This window comes from Typopeltis vanoorti, chromosome 25, assembly GCF_054136105.1.
Source record: "Typopeltis vanoorti isolate ZY-2024b chromosome 25, IOZ_Tvanoo_1.0, whole genome shotgun sequence".
NCBI lineage: Eukaryota > Metazoa > Arthropoda > Arachnida > Uropygi > Thelyphonidae > Typopeltis > Typopeltis vanoorti.
Genome location: NC_143573.1, coordinates 16,258,579 through 16,278,222, shown reverse-complemented (window position 1 = coordinate 16,278,222; position 19,644 = coordinate 16,258,579). Strand labels below are relative to the sequence as shown.

The following is a 19,644-nucleotide window of genomic DNA, read 5'->3' as shown; positions in this document are numbered from 1 at the left end:
CCTATCCCTTCTGTCATCCATAAAAATACTATGTCCTTTACACTCGATCCCAGTTACAATATATGATTCTGATAGCCAGGTTTCACTAATGCCAACAATTTCAGGACCACAACGTATTCAATAAAACAATGGACTCAACCCCTTCAATCCTGATGCTCCTGGCATTTTTGTATAGACATAACAAATTATCACATGGCCTTTTTTTACACTTAAATATGCAATCTGCTCAGCCTTGTTGTACACCTTTCTCTTTTCCCTCACCAAACACACTCAAAGGTCCAAAGCCTACATTTCCATCTCTTCACGAGATGCATAACTGTGTTCGATGTCATTCATATCTTTATCATGTTTGCCATACCATAGCCAAACTTTCACACACATTCTCACCATCCCTCCCATGATGAGCTAGTTTCCACAACTCTGCACCAGGGCTCATCTGAGCAAGTAATTTTTCTAGACAACTGATATCAAATCCATTCAAGTGAAGGTTGTCCCTCTTATACAGGTATTTTTTTTTTTGTCAGATCCAGACATTTAAAAACTTGCATCCATTTCTTCTAACACAACTGTATCACAACCATGATAGATCTGTTTCTCAGCTACATAGTCAGCCTCTTCAAGTTGTTAATCTTTCTTCAAAAAAGACTCGGTGAAGCATCTGTTAGTGTCCTTAGTCTCAGCCAGAACTTTGCAGTAGTGTCTCATCAGGTTCCATCTTTAGATATCATGCTGCTTGTAAAACTGCACTTCTGTCACTTGCCTCCTACGTATTACCAGTAGCATCAGGCCAATGTAGCCAGCATCCTTATGCAAGCATCACTGCCTATAAGAAATCTCACCTGCAGCCAAACGCATATTCTCCATAAATTCATCATCATCATCAAATTCCTGCCATGTACCCTCAAGGGGTGTACAGGATATGACAGTACTACATGAAAAAATTACATCATTACTAACTTCCTATCTACAATTTTCCTCCAAATCAGTCTGTTACTTGTCAAGACTCCAACATTATCAGATCTTATATTTCTATCGTCTAAGACACTTTGTACCATATCAATCCACCTATATCTTGGTCTTCCTCTGGGTCGTTTTCCTGCCAACCTGGCAGAGAACACTTGTTTTGCTAATCCTTCCTTGCCCATTCTGTTTAAGTGACCATACCACCTGAGATTAGCTCTGCTAACGCATTCCTGGATGCTGACAATGTCAAGTTCTTTCCTAATATCCTCGTTTTTAATATGATATTGCCATTGATGCCATCTGTTCACGCCTCTAATCTTTCTCAAGACTCTCATATCTGCGGTCTCTAGTCTTTGGTCAAGTGTTTTACTTCTGACCCAGCTCTCAGATCCATAAGTTAAAACTGGTTTGAATACTGTCTTGTATACAGCTAATTTAGTGTTCCGACTAATTTCTCTCTTATTCCATATGAATTTATTCAATTGACTTCCCACCATACTAGCTTTGCTGATTCTGTTGTCTATTTCTATATTTAATTTACCATCTTCAGTAAAAATCGTGCCTAAGTAGCTGAAATGTTTTACTTGTTCCACAGGTTCTCCATTCACAACACAGTTGACATTTTCAGTGATTCTGCCTATTTTCATTGTCTTTGTCTTTTTATTGCTGACCTTCATACCATATCTATTACAACAGCTATTCGATTTAGTCAGAGAATCTTGCAGACTTGTAGCGGATTTATTTAGAAGTATAACATCATCCGCATAAAGCAAAGAGCTGACATTAACATCTCCAATTTTGATATCAGGTTTAATACCACTTTCCTTCATAATGTGATCCATATAGATAATGAATAACAGAGGGGATAATGTACATCCTTGTCTCACACCAGATTTAACATTAAACCATCCTCCTGTACTTCAATTCTAACTGCTGACTTACAACTCAAATAAAGACTAAGTATTGCTTGATATAATGCCCCATTGACACCATATAACTGCAGCGTATTGAATAGCTTCTCTCTTGGCACCTTGTCATATGCCTTTTCCAAATCGACAAAACTTAAATACAGATCTTTGTTATATTGCCATGCTTTCTCGACTATTTGTCGTAAAGAGAAGATCTGATCCTAACAGCCTCTATTTGGCCTGAATCCAGCTTGTTCTTCACCAAGCTTTTCCACAATTCTTCTCAACCATTTCTCAAGTATACTTGCATAGATCTTGCCAGGAACACTTAGTAGGGAAATACCTCTGTAATTCTCACATTCAGATTTATTTCCCTTTTTATATATATGAGTACTATGAGAGCTGTACTCCAATCATCGGAAATTCGTCCCTCTGTCCAGGCTTTCTGAACTATGCAGTGCAGCCACTGTAAGACTTTTATACCACCATACTTCAGCATTTTTGGTCGAATATCATCTACTCCTGCTGCCTTTCCACATTTCAAGCCTTTGATGGCTTTTTCTACTTCAAGTATGGATATGTATTCCTGACTGCATGCCTGGTCAGTGTTTTTTTATCACTGTGCTGTCATCACTACTTGTTTCATTTAGCAGTTTTTCAAAGTGATCACTCCATACTTCAAGGATATCTTTTTCTCTTGTTTTCATGTCAACTTTATCATCTCTAACTCCTTTTACAGCACTCTTTCCTCCATTCCTAAGCTTCTTCAACAACCTCCAGAATATTTTGCCACCTTCTTGATATTTATTTTCTATATTCTTGCCAAAGTCCTCCCATGACTTTTGTTTAGCTAGTTTTACACACTGTTTAGCTTTCTTACATTTGTCTCTGTATTCTGTATGAGTAAAAGCTGACTTATTTGCCAGGAACTTTTGATATGCTTTCTTCTTTTCCTTCACTGCCTCTTTAACTTCCTGTGTCCACCAGGGAGTTCTGATTTTTTTATCATTGCTCACAACCTTACCACATGCCTCTCTGGCAAAATCAATCAATGTTTTCTTCAGAGTTTGCCACTGAATCTCCAAGGTTTGATTCCTTTTCTCAAACTCTTTCATTTTCTTTTCAATTATCTTTCTGTATTTTAGTCTACAGTTCACATCTGAGAGCTGCTCAACTTTTATTCGCTTTAAAATTTTCTTACATGTTATTCTTTTCAATATGAAATTCAATTTTATCCTGCTCAAGACTAAATAGTGATCACTTCCAATTTCAAATCTCTGTACACTCTGGTGTCCTGCACCAGGGAGAAAACATCGCTATCAACAATAACATAGTCAATGAGACTTTTCTTATTCCTAGCTGCTTCTCTCCATGTGAATTTGTGCACATTTTTATGTTTGAACATGGTGTTAGTAATAACCAGTCCATGTCCTGAGCAGAAATCCTACAGATATTTGCCATTATTATTAGCTTTGCTCTTTTCTCCAAATTTTCCCAAAATATTTTTGTATGTCTCACAGTCATTTCCTAAATCATAATCATCTCCATAAATTACGTAAAGACAAAAACATAACCACCAGAGCTGACAAGCATAATGCTCTGGTAGTCATCGGTGCTACTGATTATAATTACAAATGCATGTGTTGTTCAGTGACTGAATTACTTATAAACCTGTGGATTGTAATCCTACTAATTCTCAGGGGAAAACATTAAAAAGGCTTCTAAAAAAATTCCTTCTTGACCTTCTGAAATATTTAAAAAAAAAACATTTAGTTCTCCTCCTCTCCCTCCCCAAGATAAAAATGGATACTATTGACTCCACTCTTTTAAGGTAATGAAACAGTTAACTAAATCTTTAACTACACTTACTGATCACACATCTTCTTATATTAAAAATTCCATTCTGTTCAAATCTTTAATTCAAAATTTAGTTTTAAATAATTATATTGTGGTTAGCTTTGATGTCAGCTCTTTATTTACCAATATTCCCCTTTATCTTTACTGAAAAATGCTTCCCCCCAATAATATAACTGTTCTGTTTCATTTTGCTATCAATGCTGATTACTTCACTTGAAAGGATACAATGCAAACAGATAGAGGGTACAGCCATAGGCTCTTCCCCTCTTGCCAATTTCTTTATGGAACATTTTCAAACACATGTTGACTGCCATTCTCAAACCTGTTTGGCCACATGACTCAGCTACATTAGACTCCTTCCTCTTCCACTTCAACAGGCAGCACCCCAGAATCCAGTTCACCATAGAACTGGATTCTGGGCACCATAAGCTGCCTTTTCTAGATACTCTAATCATTCATCATCTTCCAAATGGCTTCCTTTCTTTCTGTACCTATATGGGTGGTTTTACAGAAAATCCACCCATATAGGTACATACATTAACTTTGCCATCTCCCCTTTCTCAACAGTATGGTGTTATCAAAACCTTAGTCAACAGAGCTTCCAACCTCTGTTCCACCTTTGAATTCATTTCAGCTGAACTTGCATCTCCAGACCTTCCTATCCAGTAGTTACAGTGTTAAAAAGATTAACACATTGGTTTTTTCCTCCTTTCTCTTCACATCAGTCTACCAACAGACTATAGTAATGCTATTGTTATTCTCTATATCTTGGGCACCTTAGAAAAAATAGCCATAACTCTAACATTGTAATATCTACTGCTTTCAAACCTCTTCTGAAGCTAGATGCCCTTTTCTGCTCTCCTGTGAATCCACCCCCTTCTTTCTCCTTTTACAAGGTTCCCTGTTCTTGCAGATTATTTTATTGTCATAGTTGAGAGATTTGCAAAACATGCACCTAGAACACAAAAAATACCATCTAGAACACACTGACCATAAATATAGTCAGTGTGTTCTAGCTGACTATGCTTTGGATACCTTGCATAGAATCAAATGGAGAAAAACTATTATATTTCACTGCATTAAATATAGGCATGAAAGACTTTTCTTAGAGCCAGCAGCAGATTTGTTAAACAAGCTTAATTTTAATAAATATGGATATGTTAAAGTTCCCAAGATTTGGGAAACTTGAATTCTTAGCTCTTTTGTCCAAAAGCTAAGGCTAGCCAACAGCATCCATAATTGAAATTGAAAAACACAGCATACATCCGTTTCTGGATACACTTGTCACACGTCTTCCCTCTGGCAATCTTTCCTTCACTGTTTACCAGTAACCGGCACATATGGGACAATATATACACATAAACTCCTACCACCACCCAACACAAAAACTAGGTGTCATCAACATGCTAAAAATCAGGACACAGACGATCTGTTCCAACGAACAGGCACTAAAAGATGAATTTAAAATTATCTTTAATACTTTCCAAAAAGCAGATACAGCCAAAACACTATTAACAAAATTCTCTACAAAACCTCAATAAAAAACAAAGACAAACCAGACTACAGTAAAAACTATAACCATTCCATACATACATTAAAGGAACATCAGACAAAATAAACAGAGTACTACAAAAATACAACCTCAAAGCCGCCTTTAAACCTCCTGCAAAATTAAAAAGCTTACTCAACGCATCCAAAGACCCACTCCCTCCACTATCCCACCCTGGAGTATATCGGGTTTATTGTACTTGCAACATACCATATATAGGAGAAACAGGACTGACAATTTCTATCAGACAAAAAGAACATAAACGACACATTAAATATAATAATTATGGTGAAGCTGGCCTTTCTGATCATGCCCTGAATTCCTTACACAGAATTGACTGGAAAAGCACTAGCTGTCTACATCGCACTAAAACATGGTATGAACGGAAATTTAAGGAAGCATGCGAGATTATTATCAACCACCCCAACCTGAACAATAATGATTGTCTAAAAATCCCAAACAATCAAAAATATGGAAGGTATATATTCGACCCACAGAATGTTCCTCACTAAGAACAACTACAAACAGGACTGTAGAAAATCCAGTATCTTAAAAGCAAAAATAAGAATTGTAATACTAAAAATAGGACATCATTGTTTCTGAAAGAAAACCATCTGAAAGAATGTTTATTCCTGTCATCATAAATAGAATTTAGCTTCATGTAATTTTTTTTTTCTTCACTAGAGGTCATGCCAGTAGAATAACATGTGATCAAATCGTTGTTTCTTTAGCTTACAGTTAATAATGTAACTCAACTTGTCTTGTATATTGATGTATGCTTCAGATGATGATCTTGATGTGAAGATCGAAACGTCGGGATAATAAAAAAAGTTTTTTTAACACGGTTGTAAATTCCATAAATTTTTAAAATGAATACCATATTATTCAGCTGTAAATAGATAAATATTTATGTCTTAGGTTATTTTATTTTTTTTTTACTATGCAGTCACTTATTTTCAATTTTTTTTTGTTTTTGTCTTTCAGTGTTACACCACTGGAGGAATAGAATTGTCTAGAGTAACAGTTATAGATTCCAATCTCAAGTCAGTATATGAATCATTAGTCAACCCTGAAAATCCTATTCTAGATTATAATACAAAGTAAGTGCAATCATAAAAAATGTTTGTTTTTTTTTGCTGTAGATATAACTAAAGTATGTACAGAGAGAAAGAAATCTTAATATGCTGATTTATGATCAGCATGCATTTCTAGATATGACCAATAACTGAAGTAATTCAAAAATAGTCATTATGCTTTTACTAAGGACGAAGTACATTTTTTACCAGTATATGAAAAAATTTTCATGATTACAGCCAAATGTGGACATAAATTTATTGCCAGCATACTAATAAATTATATTACACAAATGTGTTACAAATTTCCAAAGGACCTAGTTAAGGAATTAATGTACAGTGCTTACAGAATGCTATTTGGAGAGGCATTTCAGTATGGAATATGTTCACAGTTGCAGGAAGCTGTTGGCCAGCTCCCTGAACAGGTGCTTGCAAATGGGGCTAGATTTTCACAGAAATGACAGTTTGTGTACAGATTAATTATGTACAAATTTGCTGTAGGTGTGGTCTTCATCCTAATCCAGAAGTTCAACTAGGGACTCGTTAACTAAGACTTCGACACCAACAGCTATCTGTTATATGCAACAAAAATAAAATTCCTGCCAAATCACCATGTGGCCAACTATATTTTTTGTCCACAATTGAAGAATCTTTGTAACACTTGACAGACTGCCATAAAACCTTTTGGTTTGGAGATAAAAGCTATTCTACAAGCTCTAGAGATTGCAGTAGACAATATAGCTCAGATGCGACCAAACACACTTCCACCATAGAAGTCATACATGCAAGCATGTAGCTTTTCTTTTAGCAGGCTACCAAAAATTTCCACCCTTCCTGTCGACTACTAGCATCTCTCAGACCAGAGTACTTTGATGTTGTGCCTGTCTACATAAATGACTCAGAATCAGAAGGCATAGTGGGATTTTTTGCCATCTTTCCAAACATTATGTAATTGGGATATTATAATATAATATTAATTATATCTCTGTGCAAATCCTACTAGAGTGTAACAACATTCTAGTAGGATTTGTGTTTTAGTGCAAGCTCTATTGCATACAGCTCAGCTGTATGCAATAGAGTTTGTACTAAAATGCATCAGATCATATAGTTACCAAAGGTGCATAATATGTTAAGGCTCAAATTTCTCTTCTGGCAATAAGAAGTCTAGAGCTACTTGAAACAGTCAGTGCTCTCTCAAATCCATCACTACCTTTTTCAGTTATGGAAGATACAGTTAGATGTACACTTCTGTTGGATTCCAAGCCATGCTGAGATTAATGGAAATTAGACAATAGATATTGCAGCTAGGTCAGCTCATTTCTCAAATATCCACCATTTGCCTATACCACTGATTACTAGCAGATTATCAGACAGAAATTTTGATCTCAGTGGCTGTGAGTTTGGAATAGAGAGACAGGTAATAAGTTCTACTAAATTAAGCCTGAAATTGAATTATGACAGTCTCTACAGGGTTTGGACAGAGGAAGTTGTTCTTACTTGGCTCCACATATGTCCAATATCCTCTATTCCAGTCATCTCTCCCTTTCTAATTCTGTTATTTTTCGTGCTTTCTTTTTTTTTTCAAGTGGAGCATTCTTCTCTCCGGGGAATCTTGGGGTAATGTGCAAACTGTCTTCCTGCTTTCTAGTCATTTGTCCAATTTTCTCTGTTTAGGACTTATTTATTAGTACTATTAGAATATGATGAAAACCAATTTTCATGGCATTATACAATTTTAATTTACCATATATATCAGTTTATAAGACAATATTTTAAGTTTAAAAAAAAAAAAAAAAAAAAGCTGCAAGCAGCAGTTATCTTATACTCCAGATATAAATCGGAACCTTTTATTGATTTTGTTCTTCTGTTGGTGTTCATACTGTGAAGTACTATTATAGCCACCAACACCTAAACTTAACATACATATGTTGAGCCTTATCTGGCTGTACTCTGAAATTGATTGAGTTAACTTAAAATCTGTTAGTATTTAATATTTTAATTATTTAAAATATTAACTACTTCTTGATAAAGATTCCAAAGCAGAGTTCTATGATAAATCCGAAATACTTTTTTTGTTTATAAAATATGGAAAGTTTATTCCATTGTTTTTATGTCTGTTTGTAATAATATTGTTCTTTTTAAATTGTAGATTCAGTGGCATCACTGAAGATGATCTAGAAGGTATCACAACTACTCTAAGAGATGTACAGGCGGTACTTCTTAATATGTTTAATGACAAAACTATTTTAATAGGACATAGTTTAGAAAGTGATTTTAAAGCTTTAAAAGTAAGTGCATAAATTATTATAAAACTGAGAATGTCACTTTTTTTTTTTATCTTTGTATTATATATATAAATAGCTAATTAAGAAGTATTTACTGTTTCTCCAGTTAAAAAAATTGTCAGAAGCTGTTTTTCAATATTAGCTTGCACATGAGAGGTTGGTAAACTTATATTATATCCATGCTATATGGGAGATTAGTAAAAGGTTATGGGGAAAGTAGGAATCTGCTGAAGTTTTGTACATACGCTCATATAAATTATTATAAAACTGAGAATATCACTTTTTTTTCTTTTATTTTTGTATTATATATAATAGCAGGGATGCTTAAGGGTCAAAGCTGTATAACTGAGAGGAGACCTCCACATGGCCTTTAAAGGAATGCTGAGAACTGACCAGGGCTTCTGACCTAATGTCCAATCCTCATCTTCTCATGATGCACCCTGTTGGGTATCTACCTGGATACTGAACGAACGAGGATAAACTGACAATTTGCAATTTAGCTGACCAAATTGTATTCTTATTGGCTTAAACCAATATACAAAATGATGGTACAACATGTCAAAATTTCAAGCCGGCTGGAGTGTCGCCCAGTTAAACAAGGACCCCGTTGTTTTTGTCAGGGAACCAGGGCGAACAGCGAAAAGTCAGCGACTGGAACAAATCTGAAAGCACACCCCAACTCAACATCACCAGAGTTAAAGATCGGTACTATCAACATAAGAAGCTTGAATGGCAAAGAAATGGAACTAGTTGAGGAATTAGATAAGTACCAGATCGACATAATAGGGGTGACTGAAACAAAAATGAAAGAAACTGGTGAGATCTTTCTGAGCAATAAATACAAAATGTTATATTCAGGCAATGACAATCAAGGAAAAGAAGGAGTAGCCATAGTATTCAACACAAAATACGAGGCTAATCTTCTTGAATGGCAGGCAGTCTCAAGTAGAGTGGTGTGAGCAAATATCAGAATGGGGAATTGGACTGTGAGACTTATTGGTGCCTATGGTCCCACAGAAGGTTCTACTAATGTAGAAGCGGAAGAATTTTTTGAAGCTTTAGAGAAAGCAACTGACAGAATGAAAAAGGAAAAGTTGATCCTTGGTGGGGATCTAAATGGCAGAGTAGGAAATGATTGTTAGACATACAAAAATATTTTGGGAAAATTTGGAGAAAAGAGCAAAGCTAATAATAATAATAATGGCAAATACCTGTTGGATTTCTGCTCAGGACATGGACTGGTTATTAATAACACCATGTTCCAACATAAAAATATGCACAAATTCACATGGAGAGAAGAAGCAAGGAATAAGAAAAGTCTCATTGACTATGTTATTGTTGATAGTGATGTTTTCTCCCTGGTGCAGGACACCAGAGTGTACAGAGGATTTGAAATTGCAAGCGATCACTATTTAGTCTTGAGCAGGATAAAATTGAATTTCATATTGAAAAGAATAACATGTAAGAAAGTTTTAAAGCGAATAAAAGTTGAGCAGCTCTCAGATTTGAACTGTAGACTAAAATACACAAAGATTATTGAAGAAAAAATGAAAGAGTTTGAGAACAGGAACCAAACCTTGGAGATTCAGTATCAAGCCTTGAAGAAAACACTGATTGATTCAGCCAGAGGCATATGGTGAGGTTGTCTGCAAGGATAGAAAAATCAGAACTCCATGGTGGACACAGGAAGTTAAAGAGACACTGAAGGAAAAGAAGTAAGCATATCAAAAGTTCCTGGCAAATAAGTCAGCTTTTGCTCTTAGAGAACACAGAGAAATGTAAGAAAGCGAAACACTGTGTAAAACTAGCTAAACAAAAGTCATGGGAGGACTTTGGCAAGGACATAGAAAATAAATATCAAGAAGGCAAAATATTCTGGAGGTTGTTGAAGAAGCTCAGAAATGGAGGAAAGAGTGCTGTAAAAGGAATTAGAGATGATAAAGGTGAAATGAAAACTAGAGAAAAAGATATTCTAGAAGTATGGAGTAATTACTTCGAAAAATTGCCAAATGAAACAAGCAGTGATAAAAATCACTCAACAGGCATACAGTCAGGAATACATATCCATACTTGAAGTAGAAAAAACCATCAAAGGCTTGAAATGTGGAAAGGCAGGCAGGAGTAGATGATATTCGACTAGAAATGCTGAAGTATAGTGGTATAAAAGTCTTACAGTGGCTGCACTGCATAGTTCAGAAAGACTGGACAGAGGGATGAATTCCCGATGAATGGAGTAGAGCTCTAATAGCACCCATATATAAAAAGGGAAATAAAACTGAATGTGAGAATTACAGAGGTATTTCCCTTCTGAGTGTTCCTGGCAAGATTTATGGTAGTATACTTGAGAAACGGTTGAGAAGAATTTTGGAAGAAAAGCTTGGTGAAGAACAAGCTGGATTCAGGCCAAATAGAGGCTGTCAGGATCAGATCTTCACTTTACGACAAATAGTCGAGAAAGCATGGGAATATAACAAAGAACTGTATTTAAGTTTTGTCAATCTGGAAAAGGCATGTGACAAGGTGCCAAGAGAGAAGCTATTCAATACGCTACAGTTATACGGTGTCCGTGGGGCATTACTTAAGCAATACTTAGTCTTTATTTGAGTTGTAAGTCAGCAGTTAGAATTGAAGGAAGTACAGGAAGATGGTTTAATGTTAAATCTGGTGTGAGAGAAGGATTACATTATCTCCTCTGTTATTCATTGTCTATGTGGATCACATTATGAACTAAAGTGGTATTAAACATGATATCAGAATTGGAGATGTTAACGTCAGCTCTTTGCTTTATGCAGATGATGTTGTACTTCTAAATAAATCTGCTACAAGTTTGCAAGATTCCCCTGACTAAATTGAATAACTGTTTTAATCGATATAGTATGAAGGTCAGCAATGAAAATAGGTCAGCAATGAATCATTGAAAATGTCAACTGTGTTGTGAATAGAGAACCTGTGGAACAAGTAAAACATTTCAGCTACTTATGCACGATTTTTACTGAAGATGGTAAATTAAATATGGAAATAGGCAGCAGAATCAGCAAATCTGGTATGGTTGGAAGTCAACTGAATAATTTTATATGGAATAAGACAGGAATTAGTCAGAACACTAAATTAGCTGTATATACAAGACAGTGTTCAAACCAGTTTTAACTTATGGATCTGAGAGCTGAGTTAGGAGTAAAACATTTGACCAAAGACTAGCGACCGCCGATATGAGTGTCCTGAGAAAGATTAGGGGCATGAACAGATGGCATCAATGGCAATATCATATCAAAAACGAGGATATTAGGAAAGAACTTGATATTGTCAGCATCCAGGAATGCATTAGCAGAGCTAATCTCAGGTGTATGGTCACTTAAACAGAATGGGCGAGGAAAGATTGGCAAAACAAGTGTTCTCTGCCAGGTTGGCAGCAAAACGCCCCAGAGGAAGACTAAGATATAGGTATATTGATGTGGTACAAAGTGCCTTAGACAATAGAAATATAAGATCTGATGATGTTGGAGTCTTGACAAGTAACAGACTGATTTGGAGGAAAATTGTAGATAGGAAATTAATAATGATGTATTTTTTTTCATGTAGTACTATCATATCCTGTACACCCTTTGAGGGTACATAGCAGGAATTTGATGATGATGATGATGTTAATACTATTCATATTTGATATTAACTTTTTGAGTTTTGTTTTTACTTTAGTATATACAGGAATTCCTCGATTAGTGTGTCTTTAAAACAGACACATTAATCAAATATAATAACTTATGGGAAAAAATATAAATCGTTGCTCAAATTACTTTTTTGACTCTTAATTTTTTTCATAAAAGAATTAGGGTATATCTCAGGGCATAGTTAAAGGAAAACCATGAAGCTGAAAGACAATAAAACATATTCAGAATATAAATTTATTATTCTACTTAACAAGGGATTGAGCTAACGTTGTCTGGTTGCATTCTGTTTCTATTTTTCATACAACTGACGGTATGGCCCTATTGCCTCTTCTACTGCTTCTTTCTTCATTAGGGTCATCCTCTATGTGTTGCTGTTTAAAAACTTCGATTGTATGGAAAATATTTTCAAATTGTTTCTGTGAAATCTCTTTGGGCTTGTCAGTGATTAAATTTTCTTCATATTCTTTAGGATCTTCCTGCTGTGCATCTACATTTAGCAAGTCGGAATCACTCAATTTCTCAGAATGAGATTTAATTAATTTAGATACATATGAAAAGCCTCTAAAATCATTTGCACAATGTGGAAGAATGTGCTTCCAAACAGCTCGCATATTGCTAGCAGTAATTTCATTTGACTTTGTGACTTTATAACCAGGCTAAATTGTCGACCACATCCTTATCTGCACTTGCAGCCTCTCCTGTGATTAGAAGATTGTGTAAGCTATTTCTCTTTTTGAAATGCTCAAACCACCCTGCACTAGTGTGGAATTCTTGTTCTTTTCCATCATTAATAGCCCTTTCTTTCAGGGTTGCAAAGATACTTAATTCTTTTGATTTAATAAGGTCAATGCTTAGCGGGATCTGTTTCGGGTTGCAATCTTCGATCTATGTAGAAAGAAATCTTTCTAATTCAATTACTGTATAATACTTTGAATTCAAGTGTATGCATGATGAACTTGAAGTAGCCTTACCTTTCTCTTTGTATTCAGCAGCTTTGCTTAAATTGCTCGTATACTGTAATTCACCCATTTTTGTGTTCTCGTCCTATCTCTGGACTCACTCTTCCCTCTGGACTCGCCTTGTTCTTTTTTTTTTTCCTTTTTTTTTTTTTTCAAGTTTTTCTTCCAATGAGATTACTTTTCGGATCATTTTCACACTTCCACTTTTTTGCTCACTAAACCTTTTACTCATGAGCAAAAGGTTGGGAAATACTTTAAAATATAAAAGTGAGGAAAACAATTGCCAAGGAGGCACGAGATATGATCAGCAAAATGCTATGACATTTAGCAGACGACATAAATTTTGTCAGTAAATTTGGAACATAGTGTACATGGAAATAGTGTAGCATGCCATTAAAAAATAACTTTGTAAAATGTTTTAAATCGATAACTAAATTATTTCATCCTGGTGAGTGGTTTTTTTTAAATAGTTAGCCACAAAAAATGTATGATAGAAAATTTTTAAAATCTGTAACATTTGTTTTTAAGATGTATATAGGCACACTAATCAAATTTTAGAGGCTCACTATTCGGAGGTGCATTAATCGAGGGATTGCTGTATAGCAATTTCTCGTGTGTGTTTTTTTCATTTCTTCTCTAGAGGTAGTGCAATACCAGGGAGAAAGTTGGAGTAAGTTGCACATTTTGAAGCCTTTCAAAAATCAGTTTAATACCGTGGGGCAACATGAGATATTAAACTGATAAGAATAGATATTCCACTTTTTTATAAAATCTTTATCAAGTAGCTTTATTTTTATCCTTCTACGTGTTTCGCCAATCTGTTTCTATTGGCATCCTCAGGGAATACAAATCAGTAAGCACAAAATGAAGGTTACAGACTAGGTTGTAACCGATGGTTCTAAATCATACAAAAATTGGTATTGTGTGTGACAATGTGCGTGTCTCGTTAACGTGATTTATTCGTGATGACTCATGACGTAATTGTTATGAAAGTTCATTTCTTTGATATTTAATGATCTGATAAAAGTTTTCCAAATTTCTGGTAAAATTAGACCTTGATTCTTGTTTAGGTTTTCAGTTTTATGGACGACTGTAGCTGGTTCTTGAATGGTAGTTATCTTCTATGTATTGCATAAGGCTCTTATTCCACTCAATGTGATGGTTAGTAGAGGCAAAGTGGCATGAAAGGCCCTGAAATGTCTTGTCTGTTATTTCTGACATATCCTATGTGTTCTTTCTTTCTTATTTCGAAGCTTCTAGATGTCTGACCTACATAACTAATACCACATGAGCAAGGAATATTATATACTCCAGAGTATTTGTAGAATGGGTGAGGATCTTTCATTGATCTTAAAAATTTCCGAATAGTATTGATTGGTTTGAATGTCACTCTGATCTTGTATGGTTTTAAAAGGTTAGCTAATTTTTGGAAAGGTTGTTGACAAAAGGAATTGTAATTGTACTGATGTATTGGACGTCATCACGTTGTCGATGTGGTATATCAGTAAATAGAATCTTGTTATAGAGTCTTTTAGGGTAACTATTTAAACAGACAAGGATGACCTACTAACGGAATTAACCACAATATCCAGAGAACTTTCTTTAAACGGTTACCCTAAAAGACTCTATAACAAGATTCTATTTACTGATATACCACATCGACAACGTGATGACGTCCAATACATCAGTACAATTACAATTCCTTTTGTCAACAACCTTTCCAAAAAATTAGCTAACCTTTTAAAACCATACAAGATCAGAGTGGCATTCAAACCAATCAATACTATTCGGAAATTTTTAAGATCACCGAAAGATCCTCGCCCATTCTACAAATACTCTGGTGTATATAATATTCCTTGCTCATGTGGTATTAGTTACGTAGGTCAGACATCTAGAAGCTTCGAAACGAGAAAGAAAGAACACATAGGATATGTCAGAAATAACAGACAAGACATTTCAGGCCTTTCATGCCACTTTGCCTCTACTAACCATCACATTGAGTGGGATAAGAGCCCTATGCCATACATAGAAGATAACTACCATTCAAGAACCTTTAAAGAAGCAGCTACAGTCGTCCGTAAAACTGAAAACCTAAACAAGAATCAAGGTCTAATTTTACCAGAAATTTGGAAAACTTTTATCAGATCATTAAATATCAAAGAAATGAACTTTCATAATAATTATGTCATGAGTCATCACGAATAAATCACGTTAACGAGACACGCACATTGTCATGCACAATACCAATTTTTGTATGATTTAGAACCATCGGTTATAACCTAGTCTGTAACCTTCATTTTGTGCTTACTGATTTGTATTCCCTGAGGATGCCAATAGAAACAGATTGGCGAAACATGTAAGAGGATAAAAATAAAGCTACTTGATAAAGATTTTATAAAAAAAGTGTAATAGTCTTATGAATAATTGTCAAGAAAAAATTCAACATAATGAACAAGATATTCCACTTTTTTCCTTCACTGCCTTTTGACTGAGTGCAGTATTAGTCTTATCAACTTAATATCTGATATGAGTTGATATTACACTGTTTTTGGAAGGCAGCGATGTGCTTGGGACTTGCTTAATCTTTGCAGTGAGTTGCCTGGTATTGTACAACACCTCGGTCTCCTAGGGGGTATCGCTTCTCAGTCTATATATATATATATATATATAAAGCTCAGACGTGAATATATTTCACGTGCAAAACTTTGTTTTGCTTACTTGGGAAAAGGATTAAAACCAAGTATATAAAATTTCTTGGTATCTTTAACATATATATTGTGTATGTTAGGTTGAGATGTAAAATGTATTTTTTATTATGAATTATATGAAGAGCCAAAGGCTTCAATTCGGCCACATGAACTTATTTAAGCTAAGGGATATTACATCCCATATTGTTTCTTAGCCGAATAAGAAACTCAAAGAGTTTCATGCTGAATATAGAAACTATATAAAGTTCAGCGATTCCAAGCATAAGCAAATACCTGGATAGTGCAACACCTGACCCATTTGATAGTGCAAATTGAGGCAACTCATAGTAAGGGTGGAGCAAGCTCTGATCACTATTCTTGGTATTCACCCATAATGTGAACTTAGCTCCTAAGAGCTATATTACTGTTCTACATTATGAGAGAAGGTCACTACCCAGACCGGTTTCAACCTTTCTTGAGGTCTCATCAGTGAGTAGGTAGACCTAGTTAATACCAAGTTTGTATTATCGGACAGAACTTACATCCCTTCTATGAGAATTGAACTTGCATCCCTTCTTATAGAAGGGATGCAAGTTCTGTCCGCTACAAACTTGGTATTAACTAGGTGTACCTACTCACTGATGAGACCTCAATAAAGGTTGAAACTGGTCTGGGTAGTGACCTTCTCTCATAATGTAGAACAGTAATATAGCTCTTAGGAGCTAAGTTCACATTATGGGTGAATACCAAGAATAGTGATCAGAGCTTGCTCCACCCTTACTATGAGTTGCCTTAATTTGCACTATCAAATGGGTCAGGTGTTGCACTATCCAGGTATTTGCTTACTCTTGGAATCGCCAAACTTATATAGTTTCTATATTCGGCATGAAACTCTTTGAGTTTCTTATTCAGCTAAGATACAATATGGGATGTAATATCCTTAACTTAAATAAATTTTTATTATGGTTTGTGGTCAGAAAAGTTTGCAAAACACTGGTCCAGGCAATACAGTCACTGGAATTCTGCAAGCAGTGATATGACCAGATTTAAGCAAATTTATTTAGTGCTCACAATTTATATATTATAGCCAGACACACAAAAAAGTCATTAATATGAGAAATATTACATTACTGTTTTTAGTGTGTTAAACTCTCTGGTCTTAATTAAAATGCACAAACTGAGTCTGAAACTGGAAACTTTCACATAAAACGTTTTTCCTGCACACAATGGGCCAGCAAAATTTAGAGGAAACATTAGTTTTGGTTATGTTCTTTCAGATAGATATGTGTTACTTGACCATGTTGCCTTCTCTGTTGAAGTCATCTTTCACATTTCTGCCAGCATACATCAAATTATTGAATTTTGGGAGATGAATATCAATATTTTTAATGGAACAACCACACAACACTCCCAAATTGACTGTGATGTACTGCAGCTTAGCATTCCATGATTGGACCATTCCTCTCAGAAGCCATATCAACAGAGTGTACCTGAATATGATGTAAATTGTAAAATATTTATATGTTATATATATCTATTCTATTTAGTTGTTTCTCGTTTAAATCCTTTCTCATTTAAAACCTTACTCAATTAAAATCCTACCGGCTGTTCTATTGTTAAGTCATGGCTTTCTCTATATTTTACTTCTATTCTATTGCTATTTTACTTTGTCAGATATCGGGCCTAATAGGCTTACATCTAGGATTGTTCCCTCTTCGGATACTGGCGAATTTATATTTTGCTGCACCAGCCAGTATCCTATAGCAGAAAAGGATCCTTGATCAGGGAGACAATACTAGATTCTGAGGCTTTCTTACACATTATCTTACTTTAACACCCGTATAGATTTAGATTATTGCAGTCGTGACCTAAATCTATAATTATATACACTTTCTAATTCCTTCCCGCCAAAATAGGTTCTATTTTTATAAGTGGTAGTTTGGAATCGTAATCAGGCATGACTCAGGTTTAGGAAAATATGACAAGTTTATTGGAATATCTAAACAGAATACAAAATTCATACACTCAATTATGGCTCAATACTAAATGAAAACTCAAGTTAAGAGGTTAACATATTCTAAATTAATTAAAGGTCATAAAACATGCAAAACACTATAACTACATATTGGGATAGACAGCAAATTATATGAAGTTAAACTAAAATTCCTTTCTGTAATGCTATTCATAAGATAATATAAACAAACATTCTAATGTTACTCAGTTACTAAAATCCACAATTCTGATCTCATTAACTTAATCCTATCACATACAATTACAAAAGATCTCTTCCAAACAATTTTTCTTACTCTCTCAAAGGAGGTTAACTTTCTAATTAGAGACTGTCCACAGAGTTCTTTAGAATACTATTCTTAATTTCACATTCGTAAACAATCTTCTCTCTTCTAATGAATTTTATACACAAAATTAGAGTAATTTTACCTTACTGAACTTTTTCCACGTCTTTCAGCACCACGTGTACGTCTGGTTACTTCTTTTCTATTGGCTGTCCATACGGCAACATAGGGGTTACGCTATCTTCATTATTTCTGCCGAAAACGGACTTAAATCTTTGCGTTTCAGGAACAACTCAATGGGACTTCTCAGCGACGGCTTGATTCTGCTGGGACTGGAAATTTTTACCTTCAGCTCTGCATAGAATCCTTCTCCATTTTCAAGAAAGTCTGCTGTCCAACATCTTATCTTAACACAGATGCTTCATCCCCCATTTACTCGAACTCCCACTAACTTCCGAGCCACCAAACAAGAAAATGATACGACAAGAGATGGCTTCGATATGCCGCTCGTCCCCTTATATTTCTCCTTAGCGCACCCTCTTTTTTTCTCAGTCCTTTTTGCACACGACCCATATCTTTTCACCCCTTGGGTTCATCCCTTGCTTTTTCCTGATGCTGTTATGCTCTTGTATTCCCAGAATTCACATCAATATACGTTCCGCTTAAGCAACTGCCGCCAGCGTTACGCTGTACACATGTAGTTTTATACCTTCCAAGAATTATTATTTAGTAACTATTTGATGACTCACAGTTAATTTTACACAGCTTAAGTGAGGCTTAAATTAAGTCAGATTATCCCTCTTATAAAACATACTCTAATAAAATCTTAATATGAACACAAGAGATTAAATATATCGTACATGAAATAAGGAATGCAAATTTTATACATAAAGTGAAGAAGTTTCACTTTTAATTTTAGCTGATGTGCAGGTATTTCTCTTTTTTTTTCTTTTTTTTTTTTTAATATGTTGGATTCTGAATGAATGAGTTCTTTTCAAGATTCCTTTATTCAGGATCTAACAAAATTATTCATTTCTTCAGATAGATACAGGGACTATATCTTTCAGCATGATAGATCCCATTACTGAGCTTTTAGTTCACCATATATGATCCTTTTAAATTTTTTTTATGGTATACAGAGTATACTCCATTCTAGTGAACTAAATGTATTGACAAACAATCTGATTTTTATTCCAGCACACTGGACATACTACAAAACATCTGGCATTTTAATGTCTATCAGGCTAGCCATCTGAGCAGCTCTTGCATATATCCACTGAAAGACAGATCTGTGCATGTGGAGCTAACGTTTGATAATAAACTGCATCTGTGCGTGAAAGCTATTAGTTGCTGAAATACATCAGTTGATTATTTGTGGTAATTCTGCCAGATATGCTGTGTGGA

General features: G+C 35.0%; 1 protein-coding gene across 2 annotated transcripts in view; it reads left to right on the top strand.

Moving 5' to 3' along the window:
- Positions 1–19,644, top strand: part of LOC150092573 (uncharacterized) — a 283,311-nt gene that overhangs the window by 251,315 nt on the left and 12,352 nt on the right. For both annotated transcript variants that reach the window (XM_090414418.1, XM_090414417.1), the window contains exons 12-13: positions 6,262–6,377; positions 8,500–8,638. In XM_090414418.1, coding sequence (XP_090270544.1) covers positions 6,262–6,377; positions 8,500–8,638 — 255 coding nt within the window. The remainder of the gene's footprint in view (positions 1–6,261; positions 6,378–8,499; positions 8,639–19,644) is intronic.